The sequence below is a fragment of the Hypanus sabinus genome, chromosome 23, assembly GCF_030144855.1.
Source record: "Hypanus sabinus isolate sHypSab1 chromosome 23, sHypSab1.hap1, whole genome shotgun sequence".
Taxonomy (NCBI): domain Eukaryota; kingdom Metazoa; phylum Chordata; class Chondrichthyes; order Myliobatiformes; family Dasyatidae; genus Hypanus; species Hypanus sabinus.
In genome coordinates, this window is record NC_082728.1 from 2,649,612 (window position 1) to 2,676,086 (window position 26,475).

General features: G+C 41.9%; 1 protein-coding gene across 2 annotated transcripts in view; it reads right to left on the reverse strand.

Moving 5' to 3' along the window:
- Positions 1-356: 356 nt before the first annotated feature.
- LOC132379880 (C-Jun-amino-terminal kinase-interacting protein 4-like) overlaps positions 357-26,475 on the reverse strand; it is a 285,478-nt gene continuing 259,359 nt past the window's right edge. The window contains exons 26-30 of one of the 2 annotated variants that reach the window (XM_059948175.1): positions 14,900-15,013; positions 13,612-13,650; positions 11,117-11,293; positions 4,970-5,098; positions 357-1,572 (exon numbers count right to left, since the gene is read on the reverse strand). In XM_059948175.1, the coding sequence (XP_059804158.1) occupies positions 1,457-1,572; positions 4,970-5,098; positions 11,117-11,293; positions 13,612-13,650; positions 14,900-15,013 (575 nt within the window). In that variant the 3' untranslated portion in view covers positions 357-1,456. The remainder of the gene's footprint in view (positions 1,573-4,969; positions 5,099-11,116; positions 11,294-13,611; positions 13,651-14,899; positions 15,014-26,475) is intronic. The other variant, XM_059948176.1, reaches the window with a different exon arrangement.

Below are 26,475 nucleotides of genomic sequence, written 5' to 3' on the forward strand. Positions count from 1 at the left end.
CATACGTCATTTTACTCTGTTTCAACATTCTGATGTACCTGTGACAAATAAAGCTAATCTTTATCTTCAACTATATCTGTGTTGCTCAGTGACGATGCTCACCCATCACTAGATCCTAGAAAATGCACAAAGCACATGACAGTGATTTCTCTCTGCCCACAGGTCTTCCTCCTTTCAGCTTTTCCAACTTATTCACCCCAGTGTTCTGTGTGGGGGCAACCAGATTAAGGTGGCATCATGGTCAAGGAAGAATTGCTCACCATATTTCAGGTTTATACACAAAGGCATAGACTTTCTAGGGAAACAGAGCTGCTGAGTGTGATGCCAGTGGAAAAATAATCCCAGGAAACCTCACAGAATAAAAATAAAGTTTGATTTATTCCATCAATGCAAATTACGGTGCCTTTTTACTCACGATTCCCAACCTCAGTATTCCAATGTCGACAATGTGTTAACACAGATCCCACACTATGCAAACTAGCTCAGAGCTAAAGAAACACAACCAAGCAAACAGCAGCCGTCTTTGATATACATATATATATTTTTCTTGTACAAAGTTACATTCTGAACCCCAAAGGTTCATTAATAATAGGTAATAAATACTGAATTGGCTACACTGCAATGTGAGCTATTGAGCTCACCATGATGAAGCCTTGGGTTTCAACAGAGAGCAATTTAACGCCGCAGCATTCAGTTTTCAAATTACAGAGCAATTAAAATACAAGATAAAGTGTCTAAAGAGTAAACTTACAAAAAAAATACAGACCATAAAATTTGTATATTTTTTAAAATAGGCTTGGAGAGACGCAAACGTTTCTTTCTCAACAAAACAGTCAATAAAATTAATCCACTTCTGTTAGAGAAAAGAAGACATTTTAGTCATGTGTATAAAATGGTTCTGAGGTGTGGCACAGGTTGTTAACTTTCCCTGTCATAAATGTCCAGAGTTTCTACAATGAATTGCATTATAAAAGTTGGACGTGAGCTGAATTGGTTGATACCCCCCTAAACACCACAGATCTCTAAGACAAGACTGGCTCTCCACCAGTCCTCTGACATGAGTGCTACTCTGGGTAAACGTCCTTTGGTAACAGTGATAACACCCACACAGAAATAAATAGCTTTCTTTATAACCATTGCAAATACAAATTAGTTCTTTAGAATAGTGTTAGCATAATAACCCTTTGAAACTAACACCAGTTGTTTCACTAAGGCAGCCTATGTCTTTGAAAGGACTATGCTTAGCAAGCGCTGTCTGTCAACAGTAGGAAGACCCCATGAGAAGGACATGAGAGCTTAGAGATGTTTACCTCTTGCTCTCAACCTCACCATGCAAACTCAGGGACATGGTGAAGAACTGCTCAAACACTTTGCGGTGAAGAAATTAAAACTGAAATAAACCAAAATAAAACAACATGCAAGGCTTGTGTCTGAGTCACTGTGCTAGTGAGTTGTCTCAGTCACTGTTGAAGGTGACCCTCCACACAATTAGATGACTCCTCTCCGCTTTGGCCAGCGATGGCTGCACCTGTAGTGTCTCCCTGAGCTCCTCAGTCTCTTCACTCTCATCACCTGAAGGGAACAACAAATAAATTTATCATCAAAATACATGCACGTCATCATATACTACCCTGACATTTATTTTCTTGTGGATATTCACAGTAGACACAAAAAACATGATAGAGTCAATGGAAAACTACACTCAAAGATGGACAAACAACCAATGGTGCAAAACACAACAAACTGCTGAAATACAAAAGGAAAACCAAATAAACAACACCATACACCATAAGTAATATTGAAAACATGAGTTGGAGAGACAATGAAATTGAGTCCGTAGGTTGTGGAATCAGTTCACTGTGAAGTTATCCACACTGGTTCAGGAGCCTGCCGGTTAAAGAGTAATAGCTTCCTGAACCTAAGGCTGCTGTACCTCCTATCCAATGGCAGCAGCAGGAAGAGAGCATGGCCCTTGCCTTGCCACACAAAGTGTTGAGAAAATAACACTGATTTAGTGCACTAAGGAAGTCCTCTAGCTTAGTCCTGTCAATTACATCAGGCTAACAGAATCAGAATTAGAATCAGGTTTAGTATCACTAGCATCGGTCATGAAATTTGTTGTTATGCAGTAGCAGTACATTACAATACACAATAATAACAACTGTAAATTACAGTAAGTATATAAAATGTTAAATAAATAGTGCAGAAAGAAAATAAAAGTAGTGAGGTTGTGTTCATGGTTCAATGTCCATACAGAAATCTGATGGCCGAGGGGGAGGAAGCTGTCCCTCAATCAGGCTCCTGTGCCTCTTCCCCGATGAGAAGAGGGCACGTCCTGGGTGCTAGCGAGGTTGCTGCCCATGATGGAGCTGACTGAGTTCACTACTTTCTGCAGCTTATTTCAATCCTGTGCAGTGGCCTCTCCATTCCAGACGGTGATGCAGCCAGTTAGAATGCTCTCCATGGTACATCTGTAGAAATTTGCAAGTGTCTTTGGTGACATACCTAATCTCCTTAAACTCCTAATGAAATATAGTCACTGGCATGGCTTCTTTGTAATTGCATCAATATGTTGGGCCCAGGATAGATTCTCAGAGAAGTTGACACTCAGGAACTTGAAATTACCCACCCTTTCCACTTCTGATCCCTTGATGAGGACTGGTGCATGTGCCCTTGCCTTACTCTTTCTGAAGTCCACAATTAAATCTTTGGTCTTACTGACATTGAGTACAAGGTAATCAGTTCCCATTTTTCTCTCTTTTCATAAATAGTGGGTCATCTCTGCCAACCTGAAATCCACAGGTACAATGGTAGAAGCTGATACCAGAGCATCACTGTCTATAACCTATTTCTTTGGTAACTCTGATCATTGGGTCCTTGGGACTTGTATGCTTTCAGGCTCACTAATGTACTGAGCACCATTTCTGATAGTTAATCTGGTCCCTCATTCAAGAATACGCAATCCTCCATCACTCATCTCAGTACATGAAGACCAAGGAGGACACAAGTCATCTGAGAAGCAACAAAAATCCTGGCAGAAGCACAAAACAAGAAATCAAACGAATTCTCAGAAACTTGGTTCACAATGGAAGACTCTATTAATAAGCATATTGAACTGGATGCAATTTAAGAACCTATTCACCTGTGGGATGGGGGCCAGGGGGTGAGCCGTGGACACTTGAGGAACCAACACTCACAACAACTGATAACCAGGTATACACTCCCGCGGAAATCACTCAGCTTTGTAATTGGCCAGGACTCAGCGGAGACTAGTGACCAGTGTAACAACTGACCCATTAGAGCAATGAATCGGACCAATATAAACATGAGCACTTGGCAGAAACAACACTCAATCATACACCTTGATTGGTGACAAAATGGTTGCAACCTAACCTCCATGCGCAGTGAATAATCCTACAAACAAGCAGCCAACCTGAGCTTTTTATTTTAGCCTCTAATTCTCTCAATTCTTTAATATATCAGCTTTTGTACCTTCCTTAAAAGGTCACTACTGACTAATCATTTAATTTCTCCAACATTTCCTTATTCCTCATTATACTTCCCCCCCCACCCCGTCCCTTGCCATCAGGAATCCATAATGACCCTCACCGTGGTTTTTCCCCTGTTATATGCTGATCGGGGCTCATCCAGTTCTTTTTTTTAAGCTCTTTGCCAATTTACTCTCATCTTCTATCCTGCAATTTTTAAATGAAATGCTGGAGGAACTCAGCAGGCCAGGCAGGTACAGTCAATAGTTCAGGCTGAGATCCTTCAGCAGGACTCATGTTGCTCTTTTGTTGAGTTAGAAAAATATTCCTATCCCTGAGATCTATTGCTATTTTTAAGTTGAGTGCGACTGGAACCTGTGAGTTATATTTTAATGGTGTGTTTTGGGCTGATTGAGTGATCTGGTGCTTTGCTGTCTTCAAGGGAGTCTAGTCTATAAGATATAAAAGCAGAATTAGGTCATTTGGCCATCGAGTCTGCTCCACCATTTTATCATGGCTGACCCAGTTTTCCTCTCATCCCTAATCTCGTGCCCTCTCCCTGTATCCCTTCATGCCCCGATCAATCAAAAATCTAGCAACCTCTGCCTTAAATATCCATAAAGATTTGTCCCCCACAGCTGCCTGTGGCAAGGAATTCCAGAGATTCACCACCCTCTGGCTAATGTAAGTGTACAGGCGGGTGTTCAGCACTGTTTGACTGGTCTTTCTTTACCTCTCGCTAGCTGCAATCAGAGGAAAGTGAAAGAGCCTGGATTCCATGCTGCAAGGATTAATCAGCAAGACTGCGGACTCGTTTTGGAAGGCTTTTGTATTTCTGGATTCTGTTAACTTGTTTTGCTAATTTTGAGCAATTTAGGCGGGTGATTGATGTAGACTGGAGTGCTCTGGCGAAGACTGGCTCTATGTGCAATGTGTAGTGAGCTAGCGATGCAGAACTGAACTGAACTGGACTTCTAGTCTGATGTTTGATTTGATGTGTTGTTCGCTCGCTTTTTGCTATTTGCACAACTTGTTCTTTCTTTGCACGTTGGGTGCTTGATGTATTCTTGAACAGGTTCCATGGTGTTTCTTTGTTTCATGGCTGCCTGCAGGAGGGTGAATCTCAAGGGTTATATTCTGTATACACTTTGAATCTTTGAAACCTTGTAAAACCTTTTCCTCTGATTTATTACCATCGCTAATTACTCTGGTTAACCAGTTTTCATCTGGGTTTTTGTGTCTTAAAGGAATACAGTAGCTGCTGATTCCTGCCTTCCTATACACTCTTTGGTCCCATGTTGCCTTGAAACTCGTCTGGGTTCGCGGGAAAATTTATTAAAATGAATTAAAATGCAATGTATTCATTGGAATACCATCCAGAAGTCCAGCAAGTGTCCCAGATTGAGTTCAGTTTTACTAGGCATCAGCCCTTGTCAAGAGACAGCTGTCCATGTGAAACACAGAACACATTAAATTCTCACCCATCCTGAAGTCAATGTAACCCTCTCCACCACTCATCACCAACACCGTGGGCACTGCTGACTGGCTGGATACTTCAGAGGCAGCAGCTCCTAATTTCTCAAATGAATGCTCGGCGTGAAGCGGTGCACCTAGGGCACAACCAAACATTAAGATTACGGAGTTAAAAAAACCCCAGATGATTAAAGATTAATTGTCATGCATATCGAAGCATACAGTGAAATGTGTTGTTTGAGTCAATGGCTAACACACTCCAGTGATATGCTGGGGGCAGCCCGCAAGTGTTGCCATAATTCTGATGCCAATATAGCATGCCCACAACTTACTAGCCATAACCTGTATGTCTTTGGAATGGGGACAGAAACTGGAACACCCAGAGGAAACCCATGTAGTTATGGGGAGAACATACAAACTCCTTACAGTCAGTGGTGGGAATTGAACCTGGGTTGCTGGCACTGTACAACGTTACACTAGCCACTATGCTACCGTGCTTCCCTACAGTACTGTTCCAGAGATCCCAAATTAAAATAGAAAATATTGGAAACATTCTGCTGGCCGGGCAACTGTGTAAGGGAAGCTGTTGACTTTTGGATCCAGGACTCTTCAACACAACAAAGGAAGAAGAAACAAGTTAATCTATTTAGCAGAGGAGATGGGGGAAGAGTGATGGGTGGAACAATGAGAATTTCTTGGCTTACATAGAATAATGTGGTAATGAAAGGGCAGTTATGATATTAGCTTCTCTGTGTAATGTGTTTTGAATGTTTTATAGTTGGTTTTCAAGGAACAAAAAGGTAGAGAAAAACGAAGCAGGCAAAAAGAGGCAATTCTCATTGTAAGAGAAAGAAGAATGAGTTATGCAAAGTAGACAAATTCCACACTGAGTACTGCAGACAGAAGATGACGTGTTGTTGCTTTGGGCTTTGTGTAACAGTGCAGAAGGCCACAGACAGACGACGGGTCAGAGTTCAGCGTAGGAGTAGATTGGTGAATTAAATTAGAAACAGGCCGCTGGAGGTTCATAGTTATTTTCTCTTCCAAATGCAGATGCTTTCCAAAGCTACCTGATCTTAATTGTTACTTAAAGGGCAACATTATTTCACCCCAGCAGAGAAATTACCTTAGTTTCACTCGTTTTCACTCCACCCTTCCCCCTCTTTTACTCTTAAACCAACTTGTTCCTCCCTTTCACGGTTCTGATGAAGGGTCCTGGAGCTGAAACATTATTGGATGCAAGACCATAAGTGCTTTATGATCCTCAGATGCTGCCTGACCTACTAAGTATTTCCAACATTTTCTGTTTTTTTTAATCAATCATGAGGACATTTGCTTTCTGGATAGCTTCCTCAACTCCGTAATCTTTCAAAGGAAGGTGTCAGTAGCCTACACTGTAGGGAAGTGCCAGATGATGGACTTTCTGATGCAGGATCAGAAAGCCCCCCAAGTGAGAGAACCTCTTTCCAAAGGGATCAGTTCGGCAGGCTCACAACTGAGCACTCAGTCAGCACAAGAACTCTATGCCATGCTAATGCGGCCAGGACCAGAAGATGGGTTTCCACTAACTCCAAATGGAGACCCAAGTCTAAATTAACAAACCAACCCCATTAAAATAATATTCTAAGTAAAACACAGAATGTTATACTGTTTTTCAGCACCGTGATCAGCTCCAGAAGGAAATGAATCGTCTATTCAGCATCAAAGTGTAATACGTGTATTATTTTATACATGGCTTACACAATTGATTATGTTTTAGTTGTTTTTTTAATTTGTAGGGATGGTTTTCGGGACAGAATGGGGAATTAGCGATCAGGTTAGGGTTTACGGATAGGGAGGTGGGGAAATGTGCAAGTCCACTGGAGGCTTGAGCCTGGTGATGGCCTGACTTAGAGTCAAAGACTGTATTTGTGCATGGGTGGGTAGGTGGAAGGGAGGTAGGAAGGAATGGGGCTTGTTTTGTTGTTATTTTCTTGCTTGTTGTGGTCTGTGTTGTTTTATTGAACATTGGGGTCATACTATGTTGATGCTGGAATACGTAGTGATTCTTGTGGGTGCCCCCCAGCATATCCTTATGTGTTGTTTGCAGTAACAGCCAACTCAACCTTTCATTATATGTTTCAATGTACATGTGATAAATAAATCTGAATCTGAATTATCTGATCATTTCTGGCAGGCAGCAATCATTGCAAGAAGTCAAACATGAGGAAATCTGCAGATGTTGGAAATTCAAGCAACACACACAAAATGCTGGTGGAATGCAGCAGGCCAGGCAGCATCTATAAGAAGTACAGTCAACGTTTCGGGCCGATGTCTGGACGAAGGGTCTTGGCCCGAAATGTTGACTGTACTTCTTCCTATAGATGCTGCCTGGCTTGCTGCGCTCCACCAGCATTTTGTGTGTATTGCAAGAAATCGTTTGTTGGTGAGAGAGCACGCAGGTTAAAAGAGCTTGGGGTCTTTCAAAACTTATCAGCGGGCTGGAATCATAACAATCTCTTAAGAACTGAAAGGGGCAAATAAAAAGAAGCAAGGTGTAAGTGGAATGGCCAGATTTGAACTCAACAAGCTTAGGCAATAACAGGCGAAGGCTAAAATTTAAATTTGAGAAGTTAGAGGTAGTTAAGCAGCGGAGTGCTATCCTGTAAGATACAGGATTTCAGAGTGCCTAGCAGTCTCCCTGATGACTGTATCTGCAGGAAGAGCACCAACTGCAGTTCCTGAACGGCAAGGCCGAGAAACTGGAGCTGGTTGTACTCAGGATCCGAGAGGCTAAAAACTTTATAGATGAAACTTTTTCTGAGGTTGTCACATCCAGAGTGTAGGCTTCATATAGTTGATGAGTGACCACCAGGAGAAGGGGAGTAAGCAGTCAGTGCAGGGTTCCCCTGTGGCTATTCCCTCAGCAACAACTATATCCCTTTGAATACTGCTGGGTGGGGGGGAGGGGAAGGATGACCTATCAGGGCACAGCAGCAGCAGCCAGGCCAGCTCGGAGGCTCAGACAGGCAATGCAATAGTGATAGGAGACTTGATGGTTAGGGAGACAGTCAGGAGATTCTGTGGCTGCAAAAGAGATGCCAGGATGGTGTCCTGCCTCCCAGGTGCTAGAGTCCAGAATGTCTCAGAGCAGCTGCAGAAGATTCTGATGAGAGAGGGTGAGCAAGTGCACAGTGGCACCAACGACACCGGTAGAGAGGGAGAACAGGAGGCCCAGTGCAGTGCAAACAGGAAGTTAGGGAAAAGGCTGAAGAGCAGGACCTCCAAGGTAGTAATCTCTATCACCACGTGCTAGTCAGGGTAGGAGTAGAATGACAGTACAAATGAACAAGTGGCTGAGGAGGCATTTCAGATTTGGGGATCTTTGAGATTTCCTCTGGGAAGATATGATCTGAACCCGAGGGGGACCAATTACCTTGCAGGTTTGCTAGAGCTGTTGGGAATGGTTTAAACTACTTTGGCAGTGGGATGGCAACTGGAGTGATAGGTCTAAGGATGGGGCAGTTGATGCATCATGCAGTGAGGCTGTGAGGAAGGACAGGCAGATGATAGGGCAAAATTGAAAAGAGTGATGAATATGGTGTTATATTTGAATGCACGCAGTATACTAAATAAAGCAGATGATCTTGTAGTATGGTTAGAGATTGGCAGGTATGACATTGTGGGAACTCTGAGTCAGGGCTGAAAGAAGATAATTGTTGGGAGCCTAACATCCAAGGATACACATTGTATCGAAAGGACAGGCAGGTAGGCAGAGAAGATGGCATGGCTCTGTTGGTAAAAAATGAAATCTAATCCTTAGAAATTGGTGACATAGGATTGGAAGATGTAGAATCCTTGTCAGTAGAGTTAAGAAACTGCAAGGGTAAAAAAAAACTTTGATAGGAGTTATACAGACTTCTGAACAGTAGCCAGGATGTGGGATGTAAATTACAACAGGAGATAGAAAAGGCGTGTACAGTAAAAAGGGCAATGTTACGATTGTCATGGGGAGATTTCAAAGTTGATTGAAAGGGGACACTAGCAGAGATGACAGCAGAGCAGTAATGGCTGGAGTTTCTGTGAGCAATTTGAAAGGCCAGGAGAGATACATCCCAAAGAAGTATTCTAAAGACAGGATGATGCAACCATGGCTGACAAGGGAAATCAAAGCCAACATTAAATCAAAAGAGACAGCATATAATACAGCAACAATTAGAGGAAAGTTAGAGGATTGGGAGGCTTTTAAAAACCAAAAGGCAACTTAAAAAGCCTTAAGGAGGGAGAAGATGAAGGTCAGCTAGCCAATAATATCAAAAGGGATACCAAAGGCTTTTTCAGGTATGTATAAAGAGTAGAGAGTAAGATATTGGGCTGCTGGAAAATGATGCTTCAGAGGTAATAATGGGGTACAAGGAAATGGTGGCAAACTGACTTAAGTATTTTGCACGTCTTCACTGTGGAAGACACGAGCAGTACAGTGGAAGTTCAAGGTGTCAGAGGACAGAAGAGAGTGCAGTTGCTATTATTAGGGAGAAGGTGTTTGGGAAGCTGAAAGGTCTGAAGGTAGATAAGTCACCTGGACCAGATAGAAGAAATAACAAACAGGATAGTCAAAGGAAAATGTCATGGACTTGGATTTTCAGAAGGTCTTTGACAAGGTGCTGCTTATAGACTGCTTAACAATAGCCCATGGTATTATAGGAAAGATACTAGCATGGATAGAGCATTAGCTGATAGGCAGGAAGCAAAGTGTGGGAAGAAAGGGAGCCTTTTCTATTGGCTGCCGGTGACTAGCGGTGTTGTGCAGGGGGTCAGTGTTGGAACCGATTCTTCTTATTTTGTATGTTAATGATTTGGATGATAGAATTGACAGTCTTGTGGCCAAGTTTGCAGATGATACGTAGATAGGTGGAGGGGCAGTTAGTTTTGAGGAAGCAGGAATGCTGCAGAAGGATTCAGATCAGGGGTTCCCAACCTTTTTTATGCCATGGACCCTACCATTAATCAAGGGTCTGTGAACCATAGGTTGGGAACCCCTGTCTTAGACAGATTAAGAGAATGGGCAAAGAAGTGGCAGATGGAATACTGTGTCAGGAAGTTTATGGTCATGCACTTTGTATAAGGAATAACAGTGTAGACTATTTTCTAAACAGGGAGAAAATTCAAAAATCCGAGATGCAAGGGGACTTGGGAATCTTCGTGCAAAATTCCCTAAAGGTTAACTTGCAGATTGAGTCAGTGATGAGGAAGGCAAATGTCATGGTAGCATTTATTTCAAGAGGACTAGAACTTTGTAAGGCACTGTGAGCAGTTTTGGTCCCCTTATCTGAGAAGTGATCTGCCAAAATTGGGGAAGGTCAAAGGAGAGTCATGAGAATGATTGCTGGAATGAAAGGCTTATCATATGAGGAGCACTTGATTGCTCTGGGCCTGTACTCGCTGGAATCTAGACTGGAATTTGGAACTCGCGAGGGGGAAGTCTCGTTGAAGCTTATAGAATATTAAAAGGCTTAGATAGAATGGATGTGGAGAGGATGTTTCCGATAGCGGCTGAGTCTAGGAGTAGAGGGCACAGCCTCAGAATAGAGGGGTATCCTTTTAGAACAGAGATGAGGAGGAATTTTTTAGCCAGAGGTAGACAGGTTATTGATTAGTCAAAGGTTACAGTGAGAAGACAGGACAATGGGGTTGAGAGGCATTATAAAGCAGCCATGTTGGAATGGCAGAGCTACTTGATGGGCTGAATGGCCTAATTCTGTTCCTATGTCTAATGGTCTATTATCTCACTGCTGTTCGGTTGCTACATTTTTTATATCTTAGAAAGTGGTTAGAGTTTAAAAAATATTTTCATTGGCTGTGAGGCATTTTGGAACTTGCTGAAAAAGATGAGGAAGTGCTACATAAATGCAATAATCCTTGTAATATTTAATCTTCATAAACCATAGACTGCTAAGTAGAAGTCATGTGAGCAACTACAGACCAGACTTTGTGTGGGGAACAATTTTGCACGATTTAGATAAAGACTCTTTTTACAATACTAACTTCACAATGCAGATACATATATATACTAGGCCACTTGCTGATTAATTATACAGAGTTGAATTCAACAAAGGGGGTAGTTCAGAGGATAGATTGTTACCAATGGAAATGGAAGCCATCCATAAAGTACTCACCTGGGACTGCGACAAAGAACTTGACAGCATCTCGGTGTCCATGGAAACACAGCTGAGCATGTGCCATAGAGCAGTAAGGTATAAATGTGCCAGGGGTGATCTTGTCACTGTTTTCGTCGCCATAGACACGGATGACATTTCCGGGACGGTTTCCAGACCCCCCTGACACTTTATTGGCTGCGGAGAGAGAACATGGTGAGTGGGAGCAATGGAACAAGACAAAAAAAAAGAACTTCTGGAGAAAATAATACAGCCACAATCATGGCAGTGGTGGCTAAAGCTGAAGCAAAATGAAAAGATGTTAAAGTAAAAAGAGGTCTTTAGGAATAGAGTGGCAGCTGAGGAAAGGTCTTGGGGGAGAATCCACAGAGCATGCTACATTCTGACTATGGCAGGTGGACATGGGTAATGCGGTATGCTTAATTCTAAGTCGCCATTTTCCCCCGGGACACTGAAAGCTCTGACAGTACTGGGACACCAGCTCTCAGAAAACTTTTACAGGACCTTTAGTAGCAAATTCTTTCCAATATAACTGGGTGCAGACACACAGCATTTTATTAGTGGGAAAGGTAGCATTCATAGTGTTTGCAAAAAAATTTCTGTTAATTCTTCCACTTTACAGTTTATATGATTAAGAGAACTTCAGTTAAAGTTGCACGTAAAATGCTGGAGGAACTCAGCATCTATGAAGAGGAATAAACAGTTAATTAATGCTTTGAGCTGAGACCCTTCATCAGGATTGTTGCCTGATCTGCTGATTTCCTCCACCATTTTGTACGTGTTCCTCTGGATTTTCAGCATCTGCAGAATCTCTCGTGTTTTCAGACAAAGGTTTCTTCCAAATAAAATCAGAATTCACTGCGGTCTGTGCACAGTAACTGCTAGTGAACAGGTGAAGGGAACAGAAAGCAGGAAAACTACAACCCTCTCTTGAAAAGTTATACCTTCCAGCCCCTGCTAGTCATACAATGCAACATTTCCTCAAATGGCAAACAAAAGCCATGGACAGAATGGAAACCCACTCACAGCAACATATTTAGCCCACTTGAGGAGATCAAGTCTCACTGTGTCATGATTTGATTTGTATGAACAGGATGCAACACAAGCTTTTCACTGTGCCTTGGTACATGTGACAATAATACTGTAAACCAATTCTAATTCCCCTTTCAAAGTTTGCAACATATCACAGTTGTACCTGCACCAACAGAAACAAATGCCTTAGGAGAATTTGTGTTGCCTGCCAGGATTCTAAGCACCGGGGACTGACTGCTCTGTAGTTTTAAGCCAAGGCATATCTTTGCAAAGAACCAAAATCTCCTTTGCCCAAATGTTTGTATACTACCCAAACACAATTAATCTGTCCAAAACTGCTCACAATACACAAAGTGCTGTCTGACAAATGTCTCATAAAGCCTCAGCGTCACATCCTAGCTCTTATATTCTAGTACTTACAAAATGAATGCTAACATGGCATTTGCATTCCTTACCACATTGAGTTTTGGGCCCCTTCCAAAAAAACTGTGCTGGCGTTGGAGAGGGTCCAGACTAAGTTCATGAGAACGATTCTGTGAATGTAAGGGTTAATATAAGAGACACCTTTGTTGACCCTGGGTCTGCACTTGCTGGAGTTTAGAAGTAGTGGGGGGTGGGGATCTCATTGAGCTAGATTCCTAACAACTGGATACTTCACTTTAGATAACTACAAAGTGCAGTATTCAATGGGCACTATTCCAGTCCATCCAAAATGAGAAGCTCCTCAATTTTATTTATGTGATTCAAGTTCTGAATGCAATTTTTATAGATCTCTCAAAGGCCAAATATAATTAATAGAATTATATTCTCTGTATGAGTCCACAAGTAAGTGGATTCCAAGCATAGTAAAATGGAGGGCTACATAGAAGGGAAGAGTTAAACTGATTTTAGAGTCGGTTAAAAGGTCTGCAAGGACCTGTACTGTACTGTAATGTTCTATGTCTGAATTTAATTTTAATTTATTAACTTCATAATTCAGTCTACATTTATTTAATTGAACAGAAAGCCAATCTGATCATTAATCTTAATAGAGAAATAAACTTCAAAATATGTTAATGTGGTATTTCAGTAGAAGGCTGAAGATTAGAAACATCCTCCAAACTAATGACCAGCCTAGTCTTTGTTTCAAATTAGTAAATGGATCAGCAAGTCAGAGCAAATAAATAAACACAGGCAGAGCACTGCACGGCTTCAGTGAGGATGGAAATGAAAGCCCTCAAAACAAAATTAATCCTTCGCTGCAGAAAGGGGATGGAACATCCAGTACTTAGGCTACTGTGACCAATCAGCAAGCATACATTATTGCTGCAATGCAGTGACCAGCGTCAGGGTAACATTTAGACAAGGTAGAGAAAGAGGGGAGAAGAGGAGGCCAAACATTATAAAGAAAAGGTGGATGTAAGTTGCCTTGACTGGCTAGAACAGCCCGAGACAGAGATTCTGATGGTTTTATCTGCACTTACCCCTCAGACCCAGTAACCGTCCCTGGTGGAGGACTACAGCTATAGTGAGAAGAAAAGGATTAGAACCCACCAATCTTAAATCTCAGGCCTGAAGTTTGCAATTTAAATGTATAAACAGTCTTAGAACAAAAAACTTTGATGCAAGCATGAAAACTTTTCACTAAGGTTAAGATGCCTGTCGTTTTAGTGACCAGAACCAGGACACTTTTAATTAGAATGCATAGTAACTGATTCCTTAAGACTACACTCAGTTCCAGCTTCAATAAAGCCACATTACTGGGTGATATGTTTGTAGGACCCAATGTTGATTAATTACACTTAGAAGGACAATGGACAGGCATCAGCTTTTCCAATCCCATGGCTTAGCCAAAACACAATCTGTTGCAGCTCAAAGTTACTGGCTCCAAATGGCAGCACTATCTTCAATGCAAACATCATTCCAAGTTCCTCTTAATCCCCTTCAGTTTTGTGAGTGTCTCCGGGGAAGGAAAGCTTCCTCCACAAATTCTGAAGCTACATCATCACTCCTTTGTGCATTATTTTCAAATAAAGGTTAAAACTTGCACAAAAATCAGAAGGTTTAAACATCAGAAGCAGGGTGTGTGTAGGCATAGAGTGAGCAGAAAGAACTGTCTCAGTTCCTGCTATATGGTCAGTTGAGCTACAAAGAATGGGAGTCTCAGGACACAGGGTTCTTTCTGCAAGTGGGAAAGGGCTAAAGAAACAAACAGGTAAGATGGAATTTTCTTACTGACTGGTGCCAGGTTTATTCCATTACCGAAGAGCAGAACAGTAGCTCAGACACAAGACATTCACATGAGGAAAGGGAAAGGGAAATAAAATTGTCTGATCATCCATTAAAAGATACCACTTCCGGAAACACTAAACCCACTCCAAATTAGTACCCTTTACCTACCTTACAGAGGTAAATACAGGCATATTCCAAACACTCATGAGTTTGCAGATACAAGCTTACTTTGAGAAAAACCTAAAGCTTGTACTAGACTTTCTGATCTGAACTGACAATGTCGTCAAGTGCAATAAGAAATCTCTTTCTACAGTCAGCATGGGGCTGATGGAAAGCAAAATTAGATGCTTGAAATCTGGAGGGCACTTCCAGTTTCCACTAAAGTTATCAGCTAGTTTTAAATGGAGAAGCAGGGAAACTGTCTGTCAAAGAGTAGCAGAGGGAACGTTTTAACTGGTCTAGATGGAAAAAGACTTACTGTTACAAAGAGCACTGGGGAAACAAGAAGGTTCGCGATGTAAATATCACCTCATTACTCACTTTCTGTGAGGGGGATGGAGATGATGACACCATTGCCAGTGCCTACCCAGAGGCGGTTACAGGACACCATGAGAGCCGTGATCCGCACGAAAGAGAAACCAAGTTTCCCAGTTCCTTTAAAACAAAACAACAAAAGATTTTCAAACAGTATTACTGAATAATAATAAATACAATTACTCCCATGCCTTCTCTCCCCTTAAATTGCAGACAAAAACAAAATTCAGAGTAAATTTATTATCAAAGTACATATATGGTTTTTTATATATTACACACACACCACCCCCGCAAATCAGGAGATTAATTTTCTTGCAGACGTTTACATGAAAAATAAAATCTACAATAGAATCTATGAAAAACCACAAAGACTGACAACCAATGCACAAAAAGAAACTGTAAACTGTAAGTAGAGAGCTGGAGTTGTAAATTCCTTGCAAGTGAGATGTAGGTCGCGGATCAATTTTGAGTTGCTGTGTGAAGTTATCCATACCAGTTTAGAAGTCTGGTGGTTGAGGGTAATAACTGTCCCTGAATCTGGTGACGCGGGACCCAAGGCTTCTGTACCTCTTGCCCGACTGTAGTAGTGAGAAGAGAGCATAGCCTGAATGGTGGGGCTTCTTGATGATGGAAGCTGCTTTCTTGTGGTAAAAGTGAATATGTTAAATTGAAGGCTACGTAAGACCTTGGAGTAGGTGAAAAGGTCAGCACAACATCTGTGCCAAAAAGCCTGTACTGTGCTATATTCTGTTTATTGTTGTTTCTTATTTAAAGATACAACATTCCCTATCCTATCACCCAGAAGACATGCAGCATTGGAATATTACTAATTCCCAGCTTACTACACTGAGGTGATCCATAATGACAAGAGCAAAGTTACGCATTACAGTTTAGTCAGACTGGGGTCAGAAATGTACAGTAAATGGTAGGGGTGTGGGATTGAAGTCAGATAGGGGTCAGACATGTACAGTAACTAACACCATAAGATATAGGAGCAGAATAGGCCATTTGGCCCATCAAGTCTGCTCCGCCATTCAATCATGGCTGATCCTTTTTCCTTTCCTCCTCAACCCCATTTCCTGGCCTTCTCCCTGTAATCTTTGATGCCTTGTCCAATCAAAAACCTTTCAATCTCTGCCTTAAATACACCTAATGACCTGGATTTACCACTCTCTGGCTAAAGAAATTTCACTGCATCTCTGTTTTGAATGGACGCTCCTTTATCCTGAGGTTGTGCCCTCTTGTCCTAGACTCTCCCACCATGGGAAACACCCATTCCACATCTACTTTGTCTAGGCCTTTCAACATTCGAAAAGTTTCAATGAGATCCCCTCTCATCCTTCTAAATTCCAGTGAGTACAGACCCAGAGCCATCAAATGTTCCTCATATGATAACCCTTTCATTCCTGGAATCATCCTTGTGGACCTTGTCTAGACCCTCTACAATGCCAGCACATCTTTTCTAAGATGAGGAGTCCAAAACTGTACACAATATTCAAGGTGAGGCCTCACCAGAGCCTTATAAAGCCTCAGCATCACATCCCTGCTCTTGTATTCTAGACCTTTTGAAATGAATGCAAACATTGCATTTGCCTTCCTCATCGCCGATCCAACCTTCAAGTTAACCTTTAGGGTGTTCGGCTCAAAGTCTCCCAAGTCCCTTTGCATCTCAAATTTTTGGATTTTCTCCCCGCTTTTTCCAATATTATATTTCATTTGCCACTTTCTTGCCAATTCTCCTAATCTGCCTAAGTCCTTCTGCATCCTACCTGTTTCCTCAACACTACCTACCCCTCCACCAATCTTCATATCACCTGTAAAATTGGCAACAAAGCCATCTATTTCATCACCTAAATTATTTATATACAGCATAAAAAGAAGTGATCCCAAAACTGACCCCTGCAGAACAGCACTGGTCACTGGCAGCCAACCAGATAAGGATCCTTTTATTTCCACTCACTGCCTTCTTCCAATCAGCCAATGCTCTATTCATCTTAGAAACTTTCCTGTAATACAATGGACTCTTAACTTGGTAAGCAGTCTCAAGTATGACACCTTGTCAAAGGCCTTCTGAAAGTCCAAATATACAACATCCACTACATCCACTTTATCTATCCCACATAATCTCCTCAAAGAATTCCAACAGGTTTGTCAGTCAGGATTCTTCCTGAAGGAAAACAAGCTGACTTTGTACTATCTTGTCCTGTGATACCAAGTACTCCATCTCCTCATTCTTAACAATTGACTCTAACATCTTCTTAGCCATTGAGGTCAAGCTAACTGGTCTATAATTTCCTTTCTGCTGCCTTCCTCCTTTTAAAGAGTGGAGTGACATTAGCAATTTTCCAGTCCTCTGGCACTATGCCAGAATCTGATGATTTTTGAAAGATCGTTTCTAATGCCACCACAATCTTTAACGCTACCTCTTTCAGAACCCTAAAATGCTGTTCATCTGGACTGGGTGACTTATGTACCTTTAGATCTTTCAGGCTGTTGAGCATGTAATCCCTTGTAATAGTAAATGCATATACTTCTCTTCCTTCACACACTACAACATCTGCTAGTGTCTTCCACAGTGAAGTTCACCTGCCATCTCCTTGTCCCTGACATTCCACCTCTCCCAGAAGTTCCAAGAGTCTCCCACATATTGATAGCGGCTCTCTGATGCCCACTAATTATATAAAATATCCTGGAAATCGATTTTTTTTAGAGGGAGAGGAAAAGGGAGAGGAAGGGGGAGAGGAAGAGCTAGAGCAAGAGTGAGAGAGCATCCTGATTGGTCTTTCTTCATGCTAAGTAGACCTATCGGTATTCTCTGTGGGCAGGCTTTATAGTCGACCTCAAAAATAATGACTGTGTTGCTTGCTGCCCTGTTTGCAACTTTTCTATTGCGTATGATGGGTTAAAATGTAAAAGACATGTTGAGGTGAGTTTAACAGGCATCTTTCGTTCACTAGCATAGCTAATGTTATTTAAACTAGCTGGCGAGCTGCCAAGGAGCGATTCTATTGATGTCCTACGTGATGAGGCCAAACTTCCTGAAGACTTGCTTAAAGTTGTAATAGAATAAAAAATATGACTCCATGATAAAATAAGTACATATTTTAATGCCACATTTTCTGCATATACCCAACTTGATTTACAGATTAGACAAAATCACTAAACAAAGTATTATGTACACCCTTGAAGGTCGACTGGCTGGGGGGGTGGGTGGGGGTGCTACCTCCCTGAAATGAGTTTTTGCAGGGTGGGATGTCTGCTGTCCCCCGTTAATATTTCTCCTGCTTCATTTTATAGCGGTCCTATATCCACTCTGATCTCTCTTTTATTTTTAACCATAACCATATAACAATCACAGCACAGAAACAGGCCATCTCGGCCCTCCTAGTCCGTGCCAAACTCTTAATCTCACCTAGTCCCACCTACCCGCACTCAGCCCATAACCCTCCACTCCTTTCCTGTCCATATACCTATCCAATTTTACCTTAAATGACACAACTGAACTGGCCTCTACCACTTCTACAGGAAGCTCATTCCACACAGCTATCACTCTCTGAGTAAAGAAATACCCCCTCGTGTTTCCCTTAAACTTCTGCCCCCTAACTCTCAAATCACATCCTCTCGTTTGTATCTCCCCTACTCTCAATGGAAACAGCCTATTCACGTCAACTCTATCTATCCCTCCAAAATTTTAAATACCTCAATCAAATCCCCGCTCAACTTTCTACGCTCCAATGAATAGAGACCTAACTTATTCAACCTTTCTCTGTAACTTAAGTGCTGAAACCCAGGTAACATCCTAGTAAATCGTCTCTGCACTCTCTCTAATTTATTGATATCTTTCCTGTAATTCGGTGACCAGAACTGTACACAATATTCCAAATTTGGCCTTACCAATGCCTTGTACAATTTTAACATTACATCCCAACTTCTGTACTCAATGCTCTGATTTATAAAGGCCAGCTTTCCAAAAGCCTTCTTCACCACCCTATCCACATGAGACTCCACCTTCAGGGAACTATGCACTGTTATTCCTAGATCTCTCTGTTCCACTGCATTCCTCAATGCCCTACCATTTACCCTGTATGTTCTATTTGGATTATTCCTGCCAAAATGTAGAACCTCACACTTCTCAGCATTAAACTCCATCTGCCAACGTTCAGCCCATTCTTCTAACCTGCATAAATCTCCCTGCAAGCTTTGAAAACCCACCTCATTATCCACAACACTTCCTATCCTAGTATCATCGGCATACTTACTAATCCAATTTACCACCCCATCATCCAGATCATTTATGTATATTACAAACAACATTGGGCCCAAAACAGATCCCTGAGGCACCCCGCTAGTCACCGGCCTCCATCCCGATAAACAATTATCCACCACTGCTCTCTGGCATCTCCCATCTAGCCACTGTTGAATCCATTTTATTACTCCAGCATTAATACCTAACGACTGAACCTTCTTAACTAACCTTCCATGTGGAACTTTGTCAAAGGCTTTGCTGAAGTCCATATAGACTACATCCACTGCCTTACCCTTGTCAACATTCCTCGTAACTTCTTCAAAAAATTCAATAAGGTTTGTCAAATGTGACCTTCCACGCACAAATCCATGCTGGCTACTCCTAATCAGATCCTGTCTATCCAGATAATTATTAATACTATCTCTAAGAATACTTTCCATTAATTTACCCACCACTGATGTCAAACTGACAGGTCTATAATTGCTAGGCTTACTTCTAGAACCCTTTTTAAACAATGGAACCACATGAGCAATACGCCAATCCTCCGGCACAATCCCCGTCTCTAATGACATCTTAAAGATCTCCGTCAGAGCTCCTGATATTTCTACACAAACTTCCCTCAAGGTCCTGGGGAATATCCTATCAGGACCCGGAGATTTATCCACTCTTAAATTTCTTAAAAGCGCCAGTACTTCCACCTCTTTAATTGTCATAGGTTCCATAACTTCCTTACTTGTTTCCCACACCTTACACAATTCAATATCCTTCTCCTTAGTGAATACCGAAGAGAAGAAATCGTTCAAAATCTCTCCCATCTCCCTCGGCTCCACACAGAGCTGACCATTCTGATTCTCTAAGGGGCCAATTTTATCCCTCACTATCCTCTTGCTTTTAATATAACTGTAGAAACCTTTTGGATTTACTTTCACCTTATTTGCCAAACCAACCTCGTATCTTCTTTTAGCTTTTCTAATCTCTTTCTTAAGATTCCTTTTACATTCTTTATATTCCTCGAGCAATTCCTTTACTCCATGCTGCCTATATCTATTGTAGACATCCCTCTTTTTCCGAACCAAATTTCTAATATCCCTTGAAAACCATGGTGCTTTCAAACCTTTAACCTTTCCTTTCAACCTAACAGGAACATAAAGATTCTGTACCCTCATAATTTCACCCTTAAATGACCTCCATTTCTCTATTACATCCTTCCCATAAAACAACTTGACCCAATCCACTCTCTCTAAATCCCTTCGCATCTCCTCAAAGTTAGCCTTTCTCCAATCAAAAATTTCAACTCTAGGTCCTGTCCTGTCCTTCTCCATAATTATATTGAAGCTAATGCTATTGTGATCACTGGACCCGAAGTGCTCCCCAACACATACATCTGTCAGCTGACCTATCACATTCCCTAACAGGAGATCCAACACTGCCCCATCTCTAGTCGATACTTCTATGTATTGTTGCAAAAAACTATCCTGCACACATTTCACAAACTCTAAACCATCCAGCCCTTTTACAGAATGAGCTTCCCAGTCTACGTGTGGAAAATTAAAATCTCCCACAATCACCACCTTGTGTTACTACAAATATCTGCTATCTCCTTACACATTTGCTCTTCCAACTCATGCTCCCCATTAGGTGGCCTATAATACACTCCTATCAGTGTTACTACACTACACTACTCCCATTCCTCAATTCCACCCAAATAGCCTCCCTGGAGGAGCTCTCTAATCTATCCTTCCAAAGCACCGCCATAAGATTTTCTCGGACAAGCAATGCAACACCTCCTCCTCTGGCCCCTCCTACTCTATCGCACCTGAAGCAACTAAATCCAGGAATATTTAGTTGCCAATCACACCCTTCCTGCAACCATGTTTCACTAATAGCTACAACATCATAATTCCAGGTATCAATCCACGATTTAAGCTCATCCACCTTTCTTACAATGCTCCTAGCATTAAAATAGATACACTTAAGATACTCTCCACCTCCTCCTCTCTTTTCATCCCTAACAATGCATTCAAATTTATTATCCTTTTCTTTCTTCTCCCCTACATCTTCGGGCTGAGCGCATCCCTTCTCCATCACCTGCCTTTCCTCTCTCACACACTGTCTATTTACTTGCTCTACTGGTGAACTAACCTCCTCTCCCATAGTTTCCTCAAATTGATTCCCGCCCCCCCATCTTACTAGTTTAAAGTCTGCCCTGTAGCCCTAGCAAACCTCCCCGCTAGGATATTGGTCCCCCCAGGATTCAAGTGTAACCCGTCCTTCTTGAACAGGTCACGCCTGCCCCAGAAGAGGTCCCAATGATCCAGAAACTTGAATCCCTGCCCCCTGCTCCAATCCCACAGCTACGCATTCATCCTCCACCTAATTCTATTCCTACTCTCACTGTGGCGTGGCACAGGCAGTAATCCCGAGATTACTACCTTTGCGGTCCTTACATTTTGAAATGTATTGACTATTTCTTACATCTTTCACATACATGAGTGGTAAAACTCTTTACGTTACGTATCCATCTAAATGTGCAATGTGCAATCATAGAAATTTACAATATGTTTTAATAAAAAGAGATGTAACATAGAAATACGCTCAAATCAGCGTGTTATTCAGTCTGATGGCCTGGTGGAAGAAGCTGTCCTGGTGCCTGTTGGTCCTGGCTTTTATGCTGTGGTACCATTTCCTGGATGGTAACAGCTGGAATAGATTGTGGTTGGGTGACTTGGGTCTCTAACGATCCTTCGGGTTCTTTTTTTATACCTGTCTTTGTAAATGTCCTGAATCATGGGAAGTTCACAACTACAGATGTGCTGGGCTGTCTGCACCACTCTCTGCAGAGTCCTGCGATTAAGGGAGGTACAGTTCCCATACCAGGCAGTGATGCAACCAGTCAGGATGCTCTCAATTGTGCCCCTGTAGAAAGTTCTTAGGATTTGGGGACCCATATCAAACTTTCTCAACCATCTGAAGTGAAAGAGGCGTTGTTGTGCCTCTTTCACCAGTGTGTACAGACCACGTGAGGTGCTTGGTGATGTGGATGCCGAGGAACTTAAAACGTTTGCCCTCTCAACCCCAGATCCATTGCTATCAATACGGGTTAGCCCATCTCCATTCCTCCTTTTAGTTGCTCTCTGTAGGTTTTTAAAAACTTCCCAATCTTCTACCTTCCCTAATTTTTGCTTTGTTGTATGCTCTCTCTTTGGTTTTTACATTTGCTTTGACCTCCCTTGTCAGCCATAGTTGTACTATTTTGCCATTTGAGTATTTCTTTACTTTTGGAATACTCATGTCCTGCACCTTCCTCATTTTTCCCAGAAACACATGCTATTGCTGCTCTGCTGACAACCCTGCCAGCAGCTCCTTCCAGTTTACTTTGGCCAACTCCTCTCTCATACCACTGTAATTTCCCTTACTCCACTGAAATACTGCTACTTCAGACTTTACCTTCTTAAATGGTAGGGATGTGCGACTGAAGTCAGTCAGATGGGGTCAGAAATGTATAGTAAATGGTAGGGGTGTGAATTGAAGTCAGACAGATGGGGTGGGACATGTAGGAGTGTGGGACTGAAGTCTGCAGTTCCCTGAAATTAGGAACACTGGTTGATGAGTGGTGAAGAAAGAATATAATATTCCTTTTAAATCTTTCTCCTTTCACCTTAAACCATTGCCCTCTCACCTTAAGACTCTCCAAACCTGGAAAAAAAATTACCCATCTACTGTACCTACAGTCTTCATAATTTAACATCCCTTCTTTGCTCAAATGACAACAGTCCCAGCCTATCAAGTCTCTCTTTACAACTCACATCCTGCAATCTTGGCAACATCCTAGTCAATCTGTTTGGCACCCTTTCCATCACATACCAGAACTGTACACAATGTTCCAGATATGGTCTCCACATGACAGAGGGATGGGAAACAGTATGATAGAGCTAGCAAGTTTACAAGATAATGGGTGTAACATGAATGTTAGGAAGGACAAGCCAATGATTTGGTACAAATGCAGACAGAGCAGAGTTTAATTGTACCGTAGGGCAAAATTCAAAAAGGTGAAGAATACAGGACTGAAGGTGCTGTATTTAAATGCGTGTAGCATTCAGAATAATGTGGACGAACTTGTGGCGCAAGTAGAGACTGGTTGTTATGACGTAGACATGTATTATTAAGTTGTGGCTGAATGAAGGCCATAGTTGGGAGTATTATATCAAAGGGTATACTTTGTATCAAAAGGACAGGTACAAAGGCATAGGGGGTGGTATGGCTCTGTTGGTAAGAGATGTAATTACATCTTTAAAAAGAGGTGACATAGGGTCAAGAGACTGTTAAATCTTTGTGAGTGGAGTTACGAAACTGCAATAGTAGCCAAGATGTGGGGTTGAGATTTCAAAGGGAGCTGGAAAAGGCTGGATATGGGTAATGACACATCGTAATGGGGACTTCAATAAGCAGGGGGATTGGGAAAATCGGCCGGTGTCGGATCGCAAAAGAGAGAGTTTGTTGAATGCCTATGAGATAGCTTTTTAGAGCAGCTCGTGTTTCAGCCTATTTAGGTAAAGGCTATCTTAGATCGCATATTGTGTAATAACCCAGATTTTGTTAATGAGCTTAATATAAAGGAACCCTTAGGAGATAGCGATCATAATATGAGCAAATTCATACTGAAAGTTGACAGACAGACAGACAGACATACTTTATTGATCCCGAGGGAAATTGGGTTTCGTTACAGTCGCACCAACCAAGAAAAGTGTAGAGATATAGCAATATAAAACCACAAATAATTAAATAATAATAATAAGAAGAAGTAAGTTATGACAAGTGGAAATAAGTCCAGGACCAGCCTATTGGTTCAGGGTGTCTGACCCTCCGAGGGAGGAGTTGTAAAGTTTGATGGCCACAGGCAGAAATGATTTCCTATGACACCCAGTGTTGTGTCTCGGTGGAATGAGTCTCTGGCTGAATGTACTCCTGTGCCTAACCAGTACATTATGGAGTGGATGGGAGGGAGAAGCATAAGTCACATGTATCAGCATCACAATGGAGTAAAGCGAATTACAGAAGCATGAGGGAGGAGCTTGCCCAGGTAGATTGGAGGAAGATACTGGCAGGGGATAACAGCAGAGCAGAGATGGCTGAAGTTTCCGGGAATAGCTCACCAGGCTCAGGATAGGTATGTCTCACATAAGAAGTTGTTCTCAAATGGCATGGCTAGGCAACCATGGCTGACAGTTATGTTAAGGACTGCACAAAAGCCAAGGAAAGGGCATATATGGTAAAAAAAAACTGAGTGAGAAGTTGGATGACTGGAAAGCTTTTAAAATCCAAGAAAAGGCAACCAAAAATGCCATAAGGGAAAAGATGAAATATGTGAACAAACTAGCAAATAATATAAAGTAGCTTATCAAAAGTTTTTTCAGTTAGATAAGAGTAAATGGGAGATGAGTGTTTATATTGGACCGCTTGAAAATGATGCTGGTGAGGTTGTAATGGGGAACAAAGAAATGACAGATGAACTTAATACATACTTTGCATCAGTCTTCACTGTGGAAGACACTAGCAGTGTGTCAGAGGTCCATGGGTGTCAGGGAGCAGGAGTGAGTACCATTGCTATTACAAAGGAAAAAGTGCTAGGCAAACTCTTAAGTCTTAAGGTGGATAAGTCACCTGGACCTGATGGACTACATCTCAGAGTCCCAAGAGAGGTTGCTGAAAAGATAATGGATGCATTGGTCATGATCTTTCAAGAATCACTTGATTCTGGCATGGTCCTGGAGGACTGTAAGATTGCAAATGTTACTCCACTCTTTAAGAAGGGAGAAAGGCAAAAGAAAGGAAATTATAGGCCAGTAAGCCTAACCCCAGTGGTTGGGAAAATGATGGAGTTTATTACTAGGAATGAGGTTTCGGGGTACTTGTTGACCAATGATAAAATAAGTCAAAGTCAGCATGATTTCTGTCAAGTGAAATCTTGCCTGACAAATCTGGTAAGAGTTCTTTGAAGAAGTTACATGCAGGGAGAACAAAGGAAAGGCAGTGGATGTCATTTACTTGGATTTTCAGAAGGATTTACATGAGGCTGCTTAACAAGATAAAATCCTACTGTGTTAAAGGAGAGATACTGGCATAGATAGAGGAATGGCTGACAGGCAGGAGGCAGTAAGTGGGAATAAAAGGGGTCTTTTCTGGTCGGCTGCCAGTGACTAATAGTGTTCCTCAGGGGTCAGTATTGGGACCACTACCTTCACATTGTTTGTCAGTGATTTGGATAATGGCTTTGTAGCAACGTTTGCGGATGACATGAGGATAGGTGGAGTGGTAGGTCGTGCTGAGGAAGTTATGTGATTGCAGAAGGATTTAGACAAATCAGAAGAATGGGCAAAAATGTGACAGATGGAAAACAGTAATGAAAAATGTATAATAATGCATTTTGGTAAAAATAATAATAGTGCTGACTATTATCTAAATGGGAAAGAGGTTCAACTATCAAAGGTGCAGAGGTACTCAGGAGTCCTCGTGCAAGACTCCCAGAAGGTTACTTTACAGGTTGAGTCTCTGGTAAAGGCAGCAAATGCAATGTTGGCATTTATTTCAAGGGGAATAGAATGTAAAAGCAAGGAGATAATACTGACAACAACACACACAAAATGCTGGTGGAACACAGCAGGCCAGGCAGCATCTATAGGGAGAAGCGATGTCGACGTCTTGGCCTGAAATGTCGACAGTGCTTCTCCCAATAGATGCTGCCTGGACTGCTGTGTTCCACCAGCATTTTGTGTGTGTTGTTTGAATTTCCAGCATCTGCAGATTTCCTCGTGTTTGCGAGATAATACTGAACTTTTATAAGACACTAGACAGGCCGCACTTGGGGTATTATCAACAGTTTTGGGCCCCATATCTCAGAAAGGATGTGTTGTCATTGGAGAGAGTCCAGAGGAGGTTCACGAGGATGATTCTGGGAATGAAGGGGTTAACATATGAGCAGCATTTGGCAGCTTTGTGCCTGTACTCACTGGCACGCAGAAGAATGCCGGTGGGGGGGAGGGAGGGGATCCCATTGAAGCCTATTGAATGTTGAAAGGACTAGAGAGGGTTGATGTGGATATGATGTTTCCTATGGTGAGGTATCCAGGACTTGAGGGCACAGCCTCAAAATTGAGGGGTGAAATTTTAGAACAGAGTTAAGGAGGAATTTTTTTAGCCAGAGAGTAGTGAATCTGTGGAATGCTCTGTCATAGACTGCAGCAGATGCCAAGTCCATGGGCATATTTAAAGCAGAAGTTAATAGTTTCCTGATTGGTCAGGGCATCAAAGGATATGGTGAGAAGGCAAGTGCATGGGG